The 22,741-nt window shown below is 40.1% G+C and overlaps 1 protein-coding gene across 1 annotated transcript; it reads right to left on the reverse strand.

Annotated features, from left to right (window-relative positions):
* Nucleotides 1-1,859: 1,859 nt before the first annotated feature.
* LOC126161258 (E3 ubiquitin-protein ligase SIAH1B-like) lies at nt 1,860-2,816 on the reverse strand. Its single transcript, XM_049916998.1, has one exon. It carries the CDS (start codon nt 2,814-2,816, stop codon nt 1,860-1,862), a length of 957 nt encoding a protein of 318 aa, XP_049772955.1.
* Between the last annotated feature and the right edge of the window lie 19,925 nt (nt 2,817-22,741).

The following is a 22,741-nucleotide window of genomic DNA, read 5'->3' on the forward strand; positions in this document are numbered from 1 at the left end:
GAGCATCTGCAATGTTATTTGAATTTAAGGGGAATACAAGTCGGCTGTAGCATGAATGGGAATTCGGATTGAGTGGGGGAGATGCTAGGGTAGCCTGTGCAGCTGTATAAAAGCCTGTGCCAATATGACGTAATGGTTAGCGCACCTGCCTAGTGAGCAGTAGACCTGGGTTCGAATCCCATTCTCCATATTGACTGTATCGGTTACAAAAGTAAACTGTCCAACGAGTAGCAAGATTTACATTCTGCGATACAGGGTTGTTATGCTGTGAATAGCGCAAACTACAAACCGTAATTTTGCAAATGACTGGACTGACATTTTTGAGAGTTTTATACGGAATCTTGTTGTTCGCAGTTATTGCCAACGAAGCTATCTGGGCTTGTCTGGTAGACTGGCTAAACTGGGGGAGGTGCTGATTTATGGCAGATCACTAACGTTGGCAGATACCTTAATTTGTTACTCTCATCAAAAATTAAATCAATCTTAGAATGTCAGTCGTGCACAGGGTGTGAATCTGTCAAGTAATTCACGACAGGACGCCGTTTACTGTTATACTGTTGGAATTTCATTCATGTATGTGAGATGTCTTAACTAACAATGAAACAAAGCATGTTACATTAAATTGGTTTATTGTAGATACAGTTTACTGTTATTGCTTTAAATACTGAGATGTATTTCGCTTTCTATTGATGTGAAAAGTACAAACAAACAAAATAAATAAAATTTAAATTACTAGTGACCATTGTTTAAGACAGTGAAATTTCAGTACAATAAAACAATAATTCATTCATAATAGATAAACAGTTACTAAAAAAAGAGATTGTAGTAAAAAAAAGCCTGGTTTTTTGTTACAAACACATTCAGGCACAAACCATCACTTTTTGTAACACTGTTCATGTATTCAATTTTAAACTATTTCTGTCTGCCTTTACAAGCTATGCTAGTAGTGGTACCGTTTTTCGCAAACCATATCAACGAATCTGATTTGTAGACGCTATCTATTTGGATTAGCGAGTGGATGAGGCTGGGTGTCACAACTTGGTGACTCCCAGTCTACTATAAGGCAATCGCCATCTAGATAGTGATTCAAGAACAGCCTTAAATTATTACTTCCATTCGCATAACGTATATTGCTATGCTATGTTTCAATGTGACCGCCAATGATAACGTTTAACGAATACGTTCGAGGTCTGAAGACTCATCTTTTAGTATGTGACATAATAAAAATTTGCACAATCTTTCGTAACAATATTCACAGCCGAAATATTTATCTACTGAGGTGAAGTTTACCCAACTCCACTAAGGTTCGAAACTTTTAATCTCTGCCCTACAGTTACTTAGTATATCAATTCTTTATTAGGAGTCAGTTCTCACAAGAGAAAAATATTCCCTTTCAGCGGGCTTGGACGTCACATGCTATCGTGGCTGATGATTATGGCAAGAAAATCAAAGCAATGCAATTGCTGTCACATATCTCGTCCTAGATTCTCTCTAAGGGGTCAGTGTCAACAATTTTTTCTTGGCGAATAATGAAATAGCAACCAGAATTTGTAAAGTTAGAAAATAGTACATAAAAATGATAGCATTATTCCATGCATATGAAGTACTGATATTAGCAGCTACTGCTGACAGGATGGTCACATCTTCACCAAAGGAGAAAGGCAGGCAGGCAGACACACACACACACACACACACACACACACACACACACACACACATACATACACGCAGAGAGACGATGAGTAAACTTTCTGAATTTGTGTCTAATGAGATTCTTCACTTCTTAATGCCTCTGAGCGGTGTACTACATTTATCTGATTGTTCTAAACATAGACTCAAACAAAAGTTCATATAGTACATCAGACGACAATGGGTTTGCTTTCACTGTGGCCTGTCTGTTGCACTTTGCTTATCTTTAGGCTACGTGGCCCATTCCCATAAAACACTAATGTCTCAAAGTCTAGAGTGATGCAGCTGTTCTTAAGGAAGATTGCGTCGAGGGTCTCATCGTACGAGTGGACAGAGCACGCCAGCGACATTGACTTGTGGCGGTCGCTGTCGTCCTTGGCCATCTTGAACTTGTACCGGAAGTTGGACGCCTGCGCTGGGTCTCCCACGAGCAGCACAGCCAGGTGCATCTTTCGACGCTCCATGCTGAAGCGCCTAACGTAGGCGAAAGTCTCGCCGAAGGCGAATACCGCGTGTCGGTAGTCCTGGAAGCAGTCGCTCTGGGTGATGCTCTGCCAGAAGTGCGGGAGGTCACGGTTCTTCATGGAGTAGCGGTCAGGGTGCACCACGGTGACGTGGGAAAGCAGCTGGTCGCGGCGACCCCGCCAGCCACAGACCAGGGGGCAGGCAAGCGGCCTGTAGGCGCAGCCAGCTTCGTGGGAGAGCTTCACATGTGCAGGCAGCTTCTGTGGGCAGCCGCGGTTCGAGTAGCTGCAAGGGTACAGTGACGTCACGGACAGTTGTTCGAGCGCCAGGTTCCGCCTCGAGTCGATGCGCGTGTCACACGTCGGACACAACTCGTTGCGCTTAGTCAGGCAGGACCCACACAAATTGTGACCGTTAGGGCACATAAAGATGGGCGACGCCATGTACTCGTAGCAGACAGGGCACTCGAGAACAGTCTGAAGGTGCCTCTCCAGTTTCCTTGTGTCACCTTTCGTTGTCGTATCGGTCTTGGACACCGTCGAGAGGTTACTCCTTTTGGTGTCGCCTCCAACATCCTGGACCAACCGCGCTGGTTTTGGCGGTGGCTTCTTTGCAGTATCTGGGCTTTTGGGGCGTCGAGCGTTTGGGCTCCGTCCGTCCATGGCGAGCAACTAGCTCGTGTACATGCCGCTTGATACGGCCAGAGAACACCCCGGTTCACATAAGAGGTAGTACCTGAATCAATTAAACTCCAATTAAAGTACATTACAGATTGTTGAAAATTAATTTCTGACACTGTTTTGAATTACGATACTAACTTACAAATATCCATTCATTGACACTATGCTATCCAATGAGAGAGAAATTAAAATGTGCAAATATGGAAGATACGAGACGGAACATACGGAACATACAAAATATGAATGCTAGCTATGAATCAGCATTAAGAAATTGTCAGTTGTAGAACAGAGCAGTTTTCTATACATACTCTCTGTCTCTCTATCTCTGTCTCTGTCTCCCTCTCTTCTCTCTCTCTCTCTCTCTCACTCTCTTTCTCTCTCTCTCTCTCTCTCTCACACACACACACACACACACACACACACAAACATACACAATAACTATTTTTGTTCTATTGTCTACGTTGTTATTTATCCTAGTAAGTTGGCAATCTTCAGATTATCTTCTACATCTATCAAAACAATTTCAGTGACTCAATATAAACAATATCTATAAAAGGTTATAAAAACGATACCATCAACAACATTATACTTTTTGTACAGTTGTGCTTGCAGCATGAAATATGTCGTAGTATGACATTTTAAATTGAATCTTCCAAGTTTGCTGCTAAAGCTTTTATTTTATTTCGTAGACTAGGCCCATTTCGGCAATATTGCCATTATCACGTACACCTGCGAATGTTACAGTTGGTAAATTTCGTTTACTTTTGCGATATTTGTAAATGGAGTTAATTGTACTTGTAAACTGACGTCTAACTGGGCGAGATGTACATATTGCATCACTGATGGGTTCTTTTGCCAGTTGCCGCTGTCTTTGTGATGATAAAATAAACTCACATAATAGTTTGACAGCTAGTTAATAGTTCTCAGAAATGTTGTATGTTCACAAAGTGCTTACAGCTAGTCAGCGGTATCGTTTCAGTTACAAAAAATGTGGTTGTTTGTGTACTATTTGATTGTTTATTTTTTATCTGTTGTCATGTTCCAGAAGGTTAATAAAATTTTCTAGGCAATTTTATGTTTGAAATTCGTCTGTTCGTTTAATATGTCATATGGATAACTTTTTATGCATATATAAATTTGTAAATATTCTTGTACGTTCTTGGCGAGTCCTTTTGGTATTACGTGTAAGATTGGAAATGCAATTTCGATTTTGTAGACTTTATGGTTTTGGTTTTTTAAATGCATGAAGAGATGCGATTGATTGTTCTCACTATCTTTAGTATGTTCTCTAAATCTGATTCTAAAATTTCGTCCTGTTTGCCCAAAGTAAAATTTGTTATCAAAACTAGACATTGTTGTCTCACTGGGAATTCCGCGATCGTTCATTAAGTAAAATACGGCGTTTCAGTCATCGATCGCTATTCTTTATTTTCAATTACCGGTTTCGGGCTAGCTGCCCATCTTCAGATCATATGTTGTAGTTACAGAGTAACGGACTACAACATATGATCTGAAGATGGGCAGCTAGCCCGAAACCGGTAATTGAAAATAAAGAATAGCGATCGAAGACTGAAACGCCATATTTTATTTAAAATTTGTTATAGTTGTCGCACTGGACAAACAGAACGAAGTTTTAACATCAGATTTAGAGAACACACTAAGGACAGTGACAGCAATCAATCTAGTCTCTTATTCATTTAAGAAAGAACCATAAGGTAGACAGAGGAGACAGTGCACTTCAAATCTTACACATATTACTAAAAGGACCTGCCAGTGGAAGAATTGGAAATTTATATACACATGGAAAATTATCTACATGAAATTTTAAACGAACAGACCAACTTATAATATAAATACTACCAAGGAAATTTCATTGGCATTCTGAAACATGGCAACGTATAAAAAATAAGTAACCAAATATTACACAAACAACTGAATTCTCTGCAACTCATACAATATCGCTGAGTAGTTATAACCACTTTGTAAACACACAACATCATTTATAACCATCAACTAGCTGTCAAATTGACAAAACGACATATACATTAAACTCCATATAGACGTAACACAAAAGTAAATGGAATTTACTAACTATAATATTCACATGTATTCTTGAAAAATGCGGTACTGCTGAAACAGAAGTGTTGTGCAAAATATTATAAAACTACTTGTCGCTAACTTGGAAGATTTAATTTAATATAACAATGTACTGCTTCTACCACTAATAATTATAATAATAATTATTATTATTAGGCTTGTAATAACGAATAATATATTTATCATATATTAAATTAAAAATTTCAGTCATATTAACTTTGTGTCGATGCTTTTAGAATATGAATAATGACATTTAACGAATGTACGGCAGTAGTACAAAAGGAATCAAATGTGGTGAAGACATTAAGTGGTCAGAGGGTGCAGACAGTAAGAGAAATGGAAAAGTGTAATTAGAGATAGATATGAGAGAAGCGTCGATAGTGTTGATAATATGACAGAGATACTAACCCACAATTTGATTGGAGGGAAAGCTGGTTTATGCTCGGATGAAGAGAGATAGAGATTTACGACAAGACACATAGACGGATAGTTTGTTCTAGAGTCCTATGGGGCATATGGAGAAGAAGACGAAAAAATATTGTGTTGTGCCCAAGTACAACCAAGATTATAGACATATCGATCTAATATTGCAGCTATGGAATGTTGTATATTTAATATCTTTGAATAACCTCTTTCAAAATGCTCTATCAGCTGTATTAGACAGAGGCTTCATTTATATTTATTAATGGTTTATTCTGCTTCAAAATGTCTGCAATCGTTTAAGATGCATCCAAGCAATCCCTCCCATGTCCCAGTTAGCGAAACAATTTTGATATTGGAAATTTGTGGTAAGTTCCTGTGGGACCAACCTTCTAAGGTAATTGCCTTCTGGGCTTACAAACTTAATTTCACGTAAACTAATTTACGCTAAGGACAACACACACTCTCATGCCCGAGGGAGGACTCGAACCTCCGACGGGGAAGCCGCGGGAACGTGGCAGGGCGCCCCTCACCATGCGGCTACAGAGCGCAGCTACAATTTGGAACGGGAACTTTCCATTGTAATGCAAACAGACATCCGTCCCCACAGTCGCAAAAAATAATGAATATGGATAATTTCGTTGTAACAGTCATTTTATTTACTCCTTTTTGGCCAGACTCGATGTGACATCTCGCCCTGTACGCTTTACATTCCCCCGGAACACCCCATATACATGTCGTAATAATGCGTCAACTACATCTAGATATATATACTCTGCAAGTCATTGTACAGTGCATGGTGGAGGGTACATAGTGCCAATATTATCCATTTTCTATTCCATTTCTGTATTGATGGAGGGAAAAGTACTGTAAGTCTCTAAATGTACTTTGGCACTTTAATCTCTCTACACGTTTTTTTTTTTTTTCAGGAGCTCTACTCGTGATATTCGTTAATGACAGCACAATGGCCGAAAGTCATCTTCGAATACTGGTTCTCCAAATTTAATAACAGGGTTTCGTGAGAACTAAGCAATCTTTCTTCACCCACTTACATTTTCCGAGCGTTTCTGTTACACTTTCTAATGGGCTTTGCTGACCTGTTTCGATTGTAGAAACGTCTCTCTGAATTCTTTCGATGTCTGCTCGCATGACTAGTTGATAATGATGCCAAGCACTCGAACTATATTGTAGAATTGGCTGCACTAACGTCTTTTACGCTATTTCCTTTGTAGATGCTCAGAATTTTCCAGAACCCGTCCAACAAACTTTTACACTTCTTTTACCTAATAGAGATGTTACGAAATCATCCCATTCTACATGGATTCACATCAATACCCATTAATACCTATGTGATGTGACGTGCTGCAGATATTCACTACTAAGCTTGTAATCAGATACTGTAGATTTCTTTACCTTTGTTACAGGCATTATCTTACATTTGTCCACATTTGAAAGGACCTGCCAATCATTACACCAAAGTGGAAATGTTAGCCAGACCATATCTTTCTGAAGTTCCTTACGACTGTCCAACAGTAATACATAGGACGATCAGAAACAGTCTGAAAATTTTTTAAGTGTTGCAGAGTAGGGTGTGCTGGGAAACAAACGTTAAGAAAAAACTTCCATACGTTGTGCCTTTTCCGAGTCAATTAGCAATGAAGTTAGCCAATTAGGCAGCAATGCGACAATTCAAGTGATCCGCCAGGTAAAACTAGCGTGAGTTGTTCTTACAGGGGTATGACAGTGCACGAGACGGCTCAGCCTTTGGCTGTTACAAATGTCTGATGAACTTATATCAGACTTTTCTAAGTTCTTTTCGCCCTTCTTTATCTAAGGTATGGCTTTGAGTTCTAGGTATGTACAATTTTTGTGAGTCGCATTGTTCGGAATATGTGGATACGCAAAAAAAATTTTCAATATTTTTTCTGATGTTTGCAGCGATACTCCATAGTTTTTTGGTTGTTTCTCGGGAATGTTGTCTGTATCCATCTTCTGTTCTTGTGTACCTCGTATTTTTCTTAGAATATTGCGTTCTTCTTATTGGACACCTTCCAGATCACCTTTTCTGTGAAGTGTAAGCGCTTCGCCAGTGTATAAGACTTGAGGCTTATGGGAGCCTCTCGACTTATCCATATTTCTGATCAGTTTTTGAGTAAGATGTCTTGAGTAGAAGCACTTTTTTTCTTTTTTTTAGGATATTTGAAAGCCATCTCTTTCAGTGCATTCTTCGAGAGTCTGTCTGTGTAACTGCTGTTGGCTCGTCGTCTGTTAGTATTGCCAGATCATCTGCGAAATCTAGGCAAAAAATCTGGATGTTATTGTTAGAGCTCCCAAGACGTATGGGTTTTTAAGTTGTTTTTACCAGTCTCCGACTAGAAGTCGGGAGACAGACCGTCACCCTGACGGATACCGGTTTTGGTCAGAAACTGTTTTGATTCCTTTCCCCTGAATTTTGCTTTGCACACTGGGTTGGGCAAAGTTTGTTTGATGAGATTTACGGTTACTGGGGCGAGTTCTTGTTCTTCGAGGACAATAGAAGTGATGCCGATCGACGTAATCATACGCTGTCTTGAAGTTCACGAAGGAATCTATGATCGGGCTCTGTTTATCAGCGTTTTGTACATTTTTAAAATGTTTGTACATTTTGTTCGTAGCGTTGTTTTTAAATTGAATAGTTGTTCCACACAGCTTCTACCAGCGTGAACGTTGGCTTGGTATTTGCCAATATTGTGATCAAGTTGCTCTTGAACTCTTTAGATGAGCATGCTGACAGAATTTTGTTCGTAACTAGCGGAAGGGTGAGTCCTCCGCAGTTATCTGAATCCGTTTTTTTGCCTTTTTTGCAGTGGGAGAACTAGGGAACTTTTCCAGCCTTCGGGAATTTTGTCTCTCTGCCAGATGGTTCAAATGACTCTGAGCACTATGCGACTTAACTTCAGAGGTCATCTGTCACCTAGAACTTAGAACTAATTAAACCTAACCAACCTAAGGACATCACGCACATCCATGCCCGAGGCAAGATTCGAACCTGCGACCGCAGCAGTCGCTCAGTTCCAGACTGTAGCGCCTAGAACCGCACGGCCACTCCGGCCGGCTCTCTCTGCTAAATCTCTGTCGTGATTTCTGTGAGTTCTTTGAGGGAATTTGGTCCACGATTTTTCAGCAGTATTGCGGTGATACCATTTCCTCCCAAAACTCTGTTATTTAGTGTTCGCCAAGGCAACCGCAGTTGCTAACACTCTCCCTATGACCGTGTCTTGATTATTCGTCGACGATGTAGTACAGTGTTGTTCGGAAATTCAAGGAATCGTTATCTAACTGTTCGTCTACATCGGTTGTTTGTAACATGTCGTGTATGACAGTAAAAAGCTGTATGTATCATTAGCACACATTCAATGTTAATCGGCAAGAGCGAGCAGGGTTCAGTGAGAGGTAATACACAAGAGTTATACCGTCTGTTACTGTCCGAGTGTGAAATTTAACAGAAGCAGACAGATAATTTATTAAACATGAAGCAGTTTCATCTCTGTAACGTTATATTACTATGGAAACAAATCAATCTTATCTCTACGACCTGCTCTAAATATATTTCTGGCTCTTTGAAAAGAGCTCCAGTCAGAAGTTTGATACTTATTTTGTCATTTCATTTCTGACAAGCCATCGAATGCCAATAGAAGTATGTCGTTCCATTGAATAAGTTTCAAGTTCTCTCAAAAAATGCAAATCTCGCTAATATTAAGAATTCAACACCCACAACCCTTCCTTTAGTTTACGTTACGTTCTGGGAACGTATTCTTTTACTTTTTTCCTAAATAAAATATCTAAGTATCACAACCTGGCGGTGCCCACTGCACACAGAACATGTAATAGAACTTTTACAGATGTAATCCAGGTTTTTCCTTGTTTATATTGTTTAGCATAGAATTTAATTATCTCGCATATGGCTTGTGTGTGATATTAACCAGAATTTCTATTTTCCTTAGGACGCAAATTTTTTGTTTATAATTAAGCAGTTAAATGCCGAAGATGAATTATAAATACTGTTTTTATCAGTGCGGATAACTTGGAACAGTAAAAACCTAGAAACCCGCGTATAAAATCATGATCTCCTTCTAAGTACTCAGGTAGTGTCGTCGATTAAAAAAAGTCTTTTGATAACGCGCGCCTCACAAAAAGAGTAGAAGACACGACGCTGGGCAGAATGGTATGTTTGCGACTAAAGTGAGTTGTACTGTTTATCTATCCTGAAAACTGCTTTGAATAGAATGCTGAGACCGGCAATAACAGCTCATTCGCCTGAAGAAGATATCTGAGAGGATGAAAAAATAAACGCGTGGCGGTATCATCCAAATTTTATGGCTGACTACACGTTCTGCAACTACAGTGTACCGTAAGCAAGGGAAGCTCCAGCACTGATCGTGTAAGTTCAAACTTTTATTTTATTATTGCATATCGATTTAAATCACAGAGTTATCATCTTCAGTGCAAGATTACGTCCAGTGGATACATATAATCATGCACAAAATATAGGTGTTCACAGAGAACAATATGCCAACTAGCAGGTGAGATTCAAACTACTGTGTACCTCATTGTAACATTCCGTTTATGCGTCGACTCCGTGTTTTATCAAAGACCGGGATCATAAGTGCATTGCGAATTCGACTGTCCATAAAATGATATTAGCTACTGACTTTGAACAGTATAACACGAACATGAAAGCAGCACGAGTTTCCCAGATCCTTAACCAATATTCCTAATGGATGATTAACCACAATTTATTATTTCATTAGTATTTGTAATACACTGAAGGAAAAATCGCAGCAACAACAAAATTATTGTAGAGTAAGGAGATTTCGGCAAAACATTCGTCTAGATAACGTATGTAAGTGATTAACATTGCAAGGTAACAGGTAAATGTGAGCGCGAGATAAGCCATTGCAAATATGAAATTCTGGTACATTGATAACCGGTATAATCGTTTGATGGTGGAATGCAATGATGGAAACGTGCACGCGTTGTGTTGTACAGGTGTCAGATGACAGTCTGTGGATGGAGTTCCGTGCTCGTTGCCCTTGGTCGATCAGTACAGGGACGGTTGGTTTTGGTCGTGGATGACGCTGGAGTTGTCACACCAGGGTGTCCCATAAGTGCCCAATTAGAAACAGATCTGGTGATCGAGAACGCCAAGGCAACATGTCGACACTCTGTAGAGCAAGTTGGGTTTCAACAGCGGTATGCGGGCGAACGTTATCTTGTTGGAAAGCACTCTCTGGAATGCTGTTCATGAAAAGCAGCACAATAGGTCGAATCTTCGGATTGACGTACAAATTTGCTCTCAGGATACGTGGGATAACAGCAAGAGTGTTCCTGTTGTCAAACGAAATTGCACCCCATGCCGTAACTACAGGGTGTATGTCCAGTGTGTCTAGCACCCAGACAGGTTGGTATCATGTCCTCAACTGGCGACCTTCCAACCAAAACACGGCCATGACTGGCACAAAACAGAACCAGCTTTCATCATAAAATTCAACACACCTCCACCCTTCCCTCCAGTGAGCTCTCGCTTGACACCACTGAAGTCGCAAACGGCTGTGGTTTGGGGTCAGTGGAAAGCACGTTCCAGGACGTGTGGCTCGGAGCTGGCCTTGAAGTAATCCACCTGTAACCGTTCGTTGTGTCGCTGTGGTGCAACTACTGCTCATATTATTGCGGCAGATGCGGTACGAGGCGTCAGACCCGTACACCGAACACGATGGTCTTTCCTCTCGGTAGTGTCATGTGGCCGTCCAGAGGTCCGTCTTCTTGCGATCGTACATTCTCGTCACGATCGCTGCCAGCAATCATGTACAGTGGTTACATTCCTGTTAAGTCTTTTTGCAATATCGGAAAAGTAACATCCAACTATTCGTAGTTTTGTTACACGACCTCATTCAAACTCAGATAGTGTCGTCTTTTCTCGCCTTCTTCTTCTTGACTAAAATCAACTCACCACGTCTAATCACAGAGGTAGCTAACGCTCACGACTATTAGAATACATATTTAAAGCAAACCTGATTTGCATCCTAACAGTGTCGCCATTCTTATCTCAATAGACATCACCTTTCTTATGCAGAAACACGCCTACCAACTCCTGCTTATCTCGCACGACTTCTTTTTAGGTGTTGCATTTTTTTTTCTGTCGGTGTATTTAGCAAGTTCTGCCACGCTGAAGGGCTGGATGTAAGCATGGAGTCACGAATATTGTTAGTAACTTGTTTAATACTGCACTGATATTTTAATCGATGTTGCAAAGAGACTGCAACTGTGTTCTGTGCCTATTACTATAATATGTATATGCGGTTATTAGTAAAGTAGTTTTAATTCAGCAGTGTGTGACGTAAAAGAGAGCTTTTACGCACTAAAGGAAAGGCCCGAGAGGTGTTTCCTCAGTAAGCTTCCGTCCGTGTTAAGAATGGATTTTTGTCGAGAGGCTGTGAAGGCCGAGGAGCCAACTTCAAGTGAGATAGGCTAAAATTTTTCTGGACTTTGAATAATTTCGTGAGCGCGAATTATGGACTAACTTTTCACGGAACAGAATATTTTACTGAGTTTTTTTGCTGACTGACTTTTGCTCGACTACTCAAATTGTCACTCTGTTGACGGAATTTGAGGTGGTTGTCAATTCTATTATTTCCTCTAGTTGACATTCATTCATTGAAGTGCCAAAGAAACTGGTACACCTGCCTAGTATCGTAGAGGGCCCAGCGAGAACGCGGAAGTGCCGCAACACGACGTGGCATGGAGTCGACTAATGTCTGAAGTAGTGCTGGACGGAACTGACACCATAAATCCTGCAAGCATGTCCATAAATCCGTAAGGGTACGAGGGGCTGGAGATCTCTTCTGAGCAGCACGTGGCAAGACATGCCAGATATGTTCGCGTCTGGGTAGTTTGGTGACGAGTGGAACTGTTTAGACCCAGAAGAGTGTACCGGGAGCCACTACCTAGCAATTCTGGACGTATGGGGTGTCGCATTGTCCTGGTAGAATTGCCGAAGTCCGTTGGAATGCACGATGGACACGAATGGATGCATGTCATCAGACAGGACGCTTAAGTACGTTTCAACCTGTCAGAGTCGTATCTAGACTTATCAGGAGTCCCATATCACTCCAACTGCACACCCCCCCCACACCATTACAGAGCCTGCACCAGCTTGAACAGTCCCCTGCTGACATGCAGGGTCCATGGATTCATGAGGTCGTCCATCTGCTCGATACAATGTGAAACGAGAGTCGACCGACCAGGTAACATGTTTCCAGTCATCAATAGTCCAATGTGGGTGCTGACGTGCCCAAGCGAGGCGAAAGGCTTTGTGTCGTGCAGTCATCAAGGGTACACGAGTGGGCTTTTGGCTCCGTAAGCCCATACCGATAATGTTTCGATGAATGGTTCGCAGTCTGACACTTCTTGATGGTCCTGCATTGAAATCTGCAGCAATTTGCGGAAGAGTTGCACTTCGGTCACGTTGAACGATTCTCTTCAGTCGCCGTTGGTTTAATTCTTGCAGGGTCTAGTTACGGCCGCAGTGAAGCCGGAGATTTATATCCGCAGTACACTCGCGAAATGGTCGTACGGAAAAGTCCCCACTTCATCGATATCTCGGAGACGCTGTGACCCGTCGCTCGTGCGCCGTCTATAACACCACGTTGAAATTCACTTAAATCTTGATAACCTGCTATTGTAGCAGCAGTAACCGATCTAACAACTGCCCCACACACTTGTTGTTTATACAGGCTTTGTCGGCCTCAACACCGTGTTCTGTTTATTTACATATCTCTGTATTTGAATACGGATTCCTATACCAGTTTCTTTGACGCTTGTGTATAATGAACTTATTGTATGTTTTTCGTATTGATTATGATAATTAGAAACTTTAGTGTACGTCGCGACTGAATGTGGGAACTACACTGTTGATCTTGAAGATTTGCTGCTTTTATTTTCAATTAGAGTGCAGTGCAATGAACCTTGTTCACACATTCAATGCTCAGCTCGAACTGCGGAAGTTAATCAGTTTTTAATTTTTTTTATTTGAATTCACAAATCTATGTGAAGCCACCGTTCTCAAATACGTAGATCTTATTTAATAAGTAGTTATTTGGTATGAACTTTACTTATCTAGTTTAAACAACATCATTATCCTAGGTGTTTGTATTCAGTTGTGTCACATGCTTCGCAATCATATATTTCTGGGTTCGGTACCGCAATCGGCAAAAAGGGAGCTCTTACCGGATCTCTCTGTTGTTGTCTGCCTGTCTGTCTCCATCTCTATATGACTGTTATAAACCCTTTTCCTCAGGAACAGGAAGACGTATAAAATTGAAATTTATGTCTCGTACTAATGTCTTTGTCTCCTTGGTGGTGTTAAAATTGAAGGTTCGAAGTCAATTCATTCAAAAGATACGGCCTTTTAGACATTGATACAATTTCACTCATCAAAACCTATGGGGTACTGCTGACTAGTTAGTTCCTTGGTGCACTTCTCCATAAAGTAAAAGTAACCGTATCGAATTTTTGAAATAGTGATCCGGTCCGCCGCCTTAGATTCATCATAATGTGACTTCAGTTGAAGTTGTGTAGGAGACTCATTTTCGGTAGTAGATGTACTTCTCCTATCTAGGTTGGGTTGTGCTAAATGGATGATTGCGTTACTTTCTGAACTGTTTGTCTTTCACACACACACACACACACACACACACACACACACACACATACAGAGAGAGAGAGAGAGAGAGAGAGAGATAATTAATTGTTTTAATTTGTCTTTTATACCATTAACAGGCGCATGTTCAAGACTACATCCTAACATGAACGAAGTAAGTTGGACTAATACAAAATTATTAAAAAAAGAAACCACCGCATATCGCTACTTTGGGGAAGACATGACGAGATTCCATACAGTACAATAAAGAACGACGTAATTCTGTTTAAAAGAAACACAAATATACGTTCCATGTCAGGCGTGCTAGCACAGTTTAGTCAAAAATAGTGAAGATTAAGATACAACCCTTCAACACTGACAACTTTAAAGAGTGACATCATACATTTACACATGCTGTAACTATCGAAACGTTTGGACATAGTGATGGCTCCCTCTCGCTGGAACGTGGCGGTTTCTGGGAAGAATATTCTTATTACCGATGCTTTCAAACATCGATATTTAGACTCCAGTGGGGGGAAAACAGGAATTTTCGTTGGAGACAGCAGTGCCATTCTCATCATCATACACTTAAAATTAATAAACCATGTATAGTTCTGACGGTGATGCCGCTTATGAAAGAAGAACGGTAGTGTCGTGATCTTCACCATATTCAATTAACACGCTATGCTGTGTCAACAATTCGAAATACTGAAACAAGTGAAGGTCCACAATGAACTTGATCATTTACTGTACCTGTCTTTTTTAAACTGTAAAAACAATCAAATGATAGTCTTGTTAAATGGAATAAATGGTCATAAATAGATAGTTAATTAAGTAGAACAGTACTAAATTGTCAATGACCACGGCGAAACTTTCTAAAAAGCAGTTGCAAAATTCTCGCACCATATCTTTTGTGTTTATGAGAAATATATGTAAAAATGTCCTACGCCAGCAAACTTTTCAAGGCATTTAGTAGTGTTTTTGCGAATTGCTTACAGCAAGTATCGAAATACAACGTAAGTCGCCACAGGGTTTCATCGTGATATAAACACCACAGTTGTTTCAGTATCTCAGAAATGCAGTAAAAATATTAAATTTCCCTAAGTTAAGTCATTCTGCAAAATAATTGTTTAAAATAGTGAAGCGGTTCGTTACTGTGAACTGAACGAAACTACCTTCATGTGACTAATAACAAATCACACGGTCATCACTGTAGCTCTATCTCTCACCTGCAGAATGTTTACGCTATCAACCGAAACAACAAAATGGCGGCCTCGGGCGGTTGAACACCACGACAGCTGCGAACACAGTGGACTGTGGCGGTTCCGCTGTCACAGATAAGCACTATCTTCAAAAGCGCTTCAAGATTCTCGGTATCGATAAGGCGCAGCGACAGGATAGTCACTTTCGTATCTCCTTTAGCCAACAGGGATTAGCAGGTCCGAGTAGCTTATATGGATGGCACCGAGATGCTCAATTTGCTTTTTTTTTTCATTCCCCACAATGTTACTTATATAACGGCTGGTACAATAAAGAAATTATACAGGATGCGACAGTCATAAACAACTTTCGAATTGGGAATAGTTCTTTATATTCACCACACAATCTCAGCTCGTAAATTTTAAATAAGTAAACACCAGTCGCGAAAACATAGAGTACTACGCGCTTTGCACTTTACCCGTCCGTTGATGTGCTGAAACCGATCGAACTTGTCTTCATCCAGGGTTCACGTAACAGCAGACAACCCTTTCGTGGTGGAAACTTGGATATTATCATCTGTCTAAAGAAGCCCGGCTCTCTGAGTCTCGTATTATGCAGCTCGGGTGAAACGTAAACTTCTCCACATCATTCCTATATGAACAGGATGTACCTTAATTAATTGTGAAAACTGGCACCTGTGGAAGTATAGGACGATGGAAGCAAAAATATGGCAGTAAACATGAGTTGCAAACGAGATGTTTGCCAGGTGGACCTAATTAAGAATGTGCCGTTTCGAGCGCCCAGTGACATCCCTGTTTCTAGTCTAGAATATGGTGGAATACCTTTCAGAATTATATTCTTGCCAGTCGTCACGAAGAAAAAATACAAACTAACGCTACAATAAATTTTCTAGATAACAATTTTTCCCTTAAACTGCGGAAAAAAACTGACACAAAAAACAGACATGGATTGTAAAAGTATATGAACATTCTCACAGTTTATAGATGTATGCGTTATATATTTTACTGTGGAAAGATAAAAGTATAGTGAGATAAAAAATAAAATTTTGTAACGGGTATGAAATTGTTTCACCAGTGTAAGGAAGAATGTCACCGCTGATGAAATTGCGCTCTGTTGGACTTCGTAGAAACTGCCAGTGAGAAAGTTGTTAAGGAAACTATAAAAAAAAGTGGTAACGTCAGACACGTCATTATTGTATCGTGTCACTCATTAACGCAATTTATTTATGAGAGACTCCTTGCACGGCAGCGTGCGAGTATTTGTATGGCAATGCCAGAATTTTTATTATGACGGTCGTCGTAATAGGACTGAAAATATTCCCTATTGCCAGAATTTTTTTTTTTATTTTGCAGCTGTTACTGGCCCTTCATCACAGGATCCATCACCCACAACGGGGTGTACGTGCAGAAACGTAACTGTAATTGCACTGTTTTCAATGGAATCGAGCTAATATACTGGGTTGGTGCAAAGGTTCTAAGCGTATTTCCCTAAGTTTAATAAACACGACAGGTATATTTTAACACTTGAAATATTAACAATTCACTTTACATTCAAATGTTCAAATGTGTGTGAAATCTTATGGGACTTAGCTGCAAAGGTCATCAGTCCCTAAGCTTACACAATACTTAAATTATCCTAAGGACAAACACACACACTCATGCCCGAGGGAGGTCTCGAACCTCCGCCGGGACCAGCCGCACAGTCCATGACTGCGGCGCCTTAGACCACACTTTACATTAATAGTGGAAAAACCTGAACAAATTCTCTTCACTTGCTGTGCTATCCATCTTTGAAGAAAAATCAGCAAATCACAAATTGATACGTTACCACAAAAACCTCCGGTTCTTAATTCCTGATCAAATTAATTACTAAGCTTGGATGTCTCGGCAAATGCACTATTACAGTACCTACTGAAGTATTCTAATGGAATTTACAAAATATCTCTTCCTAAATGAAAAATAATAGACGAAAATTATTGCTGACACACAGCACGGCCTAAACACTTCTTACTCCATCACAAGATACAACTCGACTCCTCCTCTCACTGTCTTCAAGACTGCACTCCACTCACAACTGAAGGTTCTACTAACAGTCTCTCGCAGCGCAACATCTTTGGCAGAGAAGTTACCCGCAATTACTCAGATGCTATTGGAAGCTTTACTTTTCCACGTGACATCCAAAATATTAACGAAATTAAAATTTTCTGCCTAAAACAAAACCCTTACAACAGTTCATCATATTTGCCAGTTCTCGAGTACATTGATGTGGATCATTCTAGATTAATCCATTTAAACGATCTTCATTAAATCCCGAAGATCTTCCTGAACATGGAGAGTCACTAATGTCAAAACGGTCCTCCTTAAAACGTGAAAACCATTTTCTTGCCGTACTCTGTCCAGTGGCATTATTCCCATATACGGTGCAATTAATGTTTTTGACTGCTTCCGTTGATGTCACCCTCTATTGAACTCAAACAGAAGAATATGTCGGAAATTTTCAGATTTAACTACTTGGCACTCCATTTTCTAGCGCCCACAGTACTAATCACTAATCTACAACTGAGGAAATGACAATATGTGAACTCAAATAGCAACAGTGAATTACAATTAAGAAAATGAGAATCGATGAATACACCTATAGCAACCGGAATACCACTAAGCAAAACAAAGACGCTACGCACTTATGCACAAACCTTTGTTCGCATGGTTTTGTTAAAACTGAAGTTTTATTCGAAGTATATTGCAAGCGTTTTGTTCTCAGCCCCCAGTAAGTGCAAAAACTTCAATCAAAAACTTCATTTTTTATGCTGCAGTATCTTTGCATTCCTTTAAATGTTTTCGTGCGTCATTACATTTTCTCAGTCGAAATCCACGTGAGCGAAGAGGACAAAGAACGGAGGCCTCTGAGCCAGAGCAACAATTTTTTGTATGAAAATCATCCAGTATTTTTCCAGCCGTCGGATATCCCCTCTCGTACTGAACAAGTACAGTTCAGTCCACTAACTTTTTGTGAAAACCGTCAGATTTCATAGATTTTCGTTCTCCTTTATACTTTTTTATGGTTGTGGTTTATAATTCGATTTTTCAAATTTTGTTGATTTCATAAATGTTTACTATATTTTATCTGTCCATCTTAAATCTAAGAATCTAGTTTATTTTATTTTTTTAAAATTCCGAATTCATAATATGTCTGAAACTTTGTCATAACCTCTTCTCTGTCTTCATAAATTCGTATCTTCCATTGTTAAATCGATAATTTTAAGATTTTCGTTTCTTAATTACTTTTAAGTTTATAAGTATTTAAAGTTGCAATATTATAAATCCTTTCTAAAAATAAGAAATAGTAAAAAAGTTTCATATTCTGTACATGTACGATTTCGTATTGTGAAAGAACGCCGTGTCTTAGTAATAAGGTGGCAGGTCATTTGTAAATGGCAGCAAATAAATAATAAATAAATAAATAAATAAATCTCCTTTGCACTCCGTTTTTGGTGAAGCAAAACACTTGCTCACATCTGGAGCATCTGCACTGTTAATACGTTATACAGTCGATTTGGAAATACCACAAGCTTTTGCTGTCGGTTTATGAATTTGCGCAAAAATTTATGTTATTCATGGCTTCTTCACTGTTGACCAGATCAGTAAAAATACGTCAGTACAATTGATACGACAATTTTAGCTCCCTTCCAGTGTGTTGTCCTATGCGTACCGACTGGTGTAGCACTACACGCTCACTACAAAAGTCAAGTCAACGCACGTTTCTATGCGTGAGCACTAGAAATGGTACAGGAATCCTTAACCTTCAGCTGGATCTGGTTTCATTCATTGTTAAAGTGCGTATAACACAACAAAGCTTGGATGCGGACACATCACAGCACTTCGCGCCTAAGGCGTCACACATGGCAATAGAGTTAGTAAAAATGAATCTGAAATGTAAACATTTTGGTTTATTCCCCAGCTGATCGGATTGAAATTTCATTCATGGCCTACCTTAACAAAAAGTATTTTACCTCAACACCTTACCTGTTGCACATCACGTGTTGCTGCTCTAGTCCTTCACCCGTATCAACGGGGGTGCTGTACACTTCGCTTTTGAGATGACCCCAAACCGAAAAATCCAGACAGCCGAGGTCAGATGATCTTGGAAGGCAATGTACAGATCCTTTCCATCTTGGACCGTATTGCTACGTTAGGTTTAGTCTTACATCAGCATGCACCGTGGTTGAAATTTGAGCCCAATTAGATGGTGACTGAATCAAAAGGTTTACATTTCAAATATGTTTTTACGAACCTTCGTATTGAAGTAAGTGGTGCCTTGTAACTTCACATTAGCAGTTATCAAGCAAACGGCTCGTATGCAACCCATGTTTAGATGAACATTTTTTGATTATGTTGTATTGTTTCTCCTGTGTAGATTTTTGCTGTTAACAGTAATACAACCTGTACGGTGGCTTGAAAAATAACGTACCACCACAAGTGAAACCTCTTCTTTGACACGTGAACCTAAATAAATTTTCGGTACAATTTGGTATTTTACACCTCGCTTCGGCAGACGGTTTACTGTATACTGACGCTGAAGTTTATTTCGGAAGTTCTATGTTTGGTGGATCTGGTTTTTGCGGTTATGAATAATTTACATGTGATACTTCTTATTTTCGTATTATGTTCATAATTCCAGGGTCCGATCAAGTTATTCACTCTAACATGTTTCAATATAGACGCCAATATTCGTGATGTTCATGACGATTCTCACCAGGACCTTATGTACGAGGGTTGGGACTTCAATAGTGGCAACTATTTATTTACAGCTCGTACAAAATAGATACGTGTTTCAAAGTTTTACTGACCTTCATAGTAGTATAACCCACTGCCAGCGATGTGGAAGTCGTAGGATACTCTTAGCAGTGCCAGTTGTGTTGACAGTTCGAGAGGCGCGGTCTATTGCCTGACTAATTTGTAGCAGTTCCGAAGCGAATGCCGTGAAGTGTTTCCTTCAGTTTAGAAATCGAGTTGAACTCACGATGTCTTAAGTCAGGGGAGTGCAGTAAGTGGTATAACACTTAGCAGCCCTATCAGTCAAACAAATCAGTTACAGCTTGCACTGTACGTGCTTGAGCATTGTTCTGCAAAGTGACGGTCAGGTCCTGCAAAAATGTCATCACTTCTGGCTCTAAGCTAGTCGTAGTTTGTGTTCCAAAAATGAACTGTTTTTGCTGACAGATTCCCTGCTAGCTAATGACCTCACTACAGCCGTTTTGGAGATCAGTTCCCAAGTTTCCCATCCATAGCGCTACTTGCCGTTGGTTGGTTGGTTGGTTTGGGGAAGACCAGACAGCTTGGTTATCGGTCTCATCGGATTAGGGAAGGATTGGGAAGGAAGTCGGCCGTGCCCTTTCAGAGGAACCATCCCGGCATTTGCCTGGAGTGATTTAGGGAAATCACGGAAAACCTAAATCAGGATGGCCGGACGCGGGATTGAACCGTCGTCCTCCCGAATGCAAGTCCAGTGTGCTAATCACTGCGCCACCCCGCTCGGTTTGCCGTTCGTATTAACTTATTTTATTTATCATTAGGTTTTTTAAATATTACCTGCCTATGTGTACTTACATTTTTGTTTTTGCCTTACGCAACTATAGTTGTGTAGGATTCTGTTTTATTATTTTATCATACTCTCACCCTCACTCTGAGACCAACTTCAAAATACGCATATTATTAGCTGATTACTCCAGTTCTGGCATGATGTCTGCACTTGTTATTTGGCTTCTCTATGCCATTTTAGTACAGGCACTATGAACCATATTAAAGCATGTACGAGCTCTTGTTGTGTTATGGCTTCATTGTTGTATTATTTATTGCTCTTGCACATTTCTAGGACCACAGCAGTATGCTGCCTGGATCTTTTTGTTGATACTCGGAAATAATAAGATGGCTACAAGTATGTACATTATTATCTCTAAACTTTTAAAAAATTTAAAACTTTTGTTGTTAATTTTATTATTCGTATGTTTTACTCTCATTTGCGGTGTATTTTCTGTACACCCTTCTGAAGAATGACACTAAGTGCCTGGAACCAGTTAAGAAATTAAATTTCTTTTATGTAATTGGTAGCTGGTTATTTAGATATATACAACTAAAGTTACTGAAGATGGATAAAATACTAAAATAGAAAGTACTGGCGTTGAAGACGTTGGTCTCATTAACCCTGTTGCGGGAATGCAGGTATTGTGCGAGCAATGGTGGTGTAGACAGTGTGAAATACGGGGGAATGGATCGCTCCTGAAAGCGTGCACGGATAACTGACACGGTTAAGGCGAATGCTCGCGATAAGAGGGAAATCCCGGTTTGAATCACGGTCCGGCACAAATTTTCATCTGACACCAATAGGTACGAATCCCAAGCCTAATAGGGCTCATTTGTAAAACATTGACAACTGTGACAAAAATCATACGTAACGTAACGTTATGTACCCAATCTGTCCTAGGATATGTTGTGTGTCCACTGTGTGTACGTGTATACATGCGTCATACCCCTGTCTATCGTAACATGCGTACTACTGTTATGCGGAACGAGAGTTCTGGAGCTTTTCTTTATTTTTATTTTTTCTATGTTCAGACTTTACCGCCATACAACAGCTCGCCTTACAGCCGTCTTATAGATATTACCTTTTCATGAGCACTTTTGCGTCACCCAGAAGCCCAGAAAGCGCAGGGCACTTGTTTCAACTAGATGATATTCTTCGACTTGTGTCTGCTTTAGTTGATACTACTCGTTGCAGATACTAACCTTTCACTGCTGTGGGCGTGTATACACATCCTGCATCCTGCTACGCCGTTCACCAGGTGTTGTGGGCGTGTATACGTGCGCCGCTTGGGTTTTCCTACAGTGTTGAGGACGTCTGAATCAGTCCTGAGCCGCCGACATCTCACATCTGCGGACGAGCTACTTCCATATCAAGGCGAACATAAAAATTTCGAGTATTTATCTTGCAACATATATGCACGAACGCGTGCTATCATTTGCAAAAACCTCGTTTCGGTAACTGGAATCATTTACGAGACTGTTGTGACAAGAAGATTCGTGCAAGGACGTGAATGGCAGCGTCACGCGCCACCGCCCTTCGGATAAAAACCCAATAAAACGAGCTCGAAACAAGATATCCTTCTGTTCTCAGTTTTAAATAAAATTTCTATATCTCTTCTACATTTCATTTACTGCAACGTACGAGCTGAAATTAACCATTCGCAAAGTCTACGCAATGCCTTTTCTGTCTCTGAAAAAGCTTTATAATTTCGCACACATATATTAATTAATTTCATGCAGCACAGTAACTATGGCTTATCGGGAATCTACTTTCAGTACATTCTCAAGCGAACATATCAGAAGGTAAGATGTGCAAAAATCAGATTTTTTCACCTAATTGTTTCCTTAAAAACGGATGGTTAGTGTTTCACAGTAGCCGGCAAGTTCGCATGGAAGCACCTAGGGCGTCGCGC

The sequence above is a fragment of the Schistocerca cancellata genome, chromosome 2 (genome assembly GCF_023864275.1).
Source record: "Schistocerca cancellata isolate TAMUIC-IGC-003103 chromosome 2, iqSchCanc2.1, whole genome shotgun sequence".
Classification (NCBI taxonomy): Eukaryota; Metazoa; Arthropoda; class Insecta; order Orthoptera; family Acrididae; genus Schistocerca; species Schistocerca cancellata.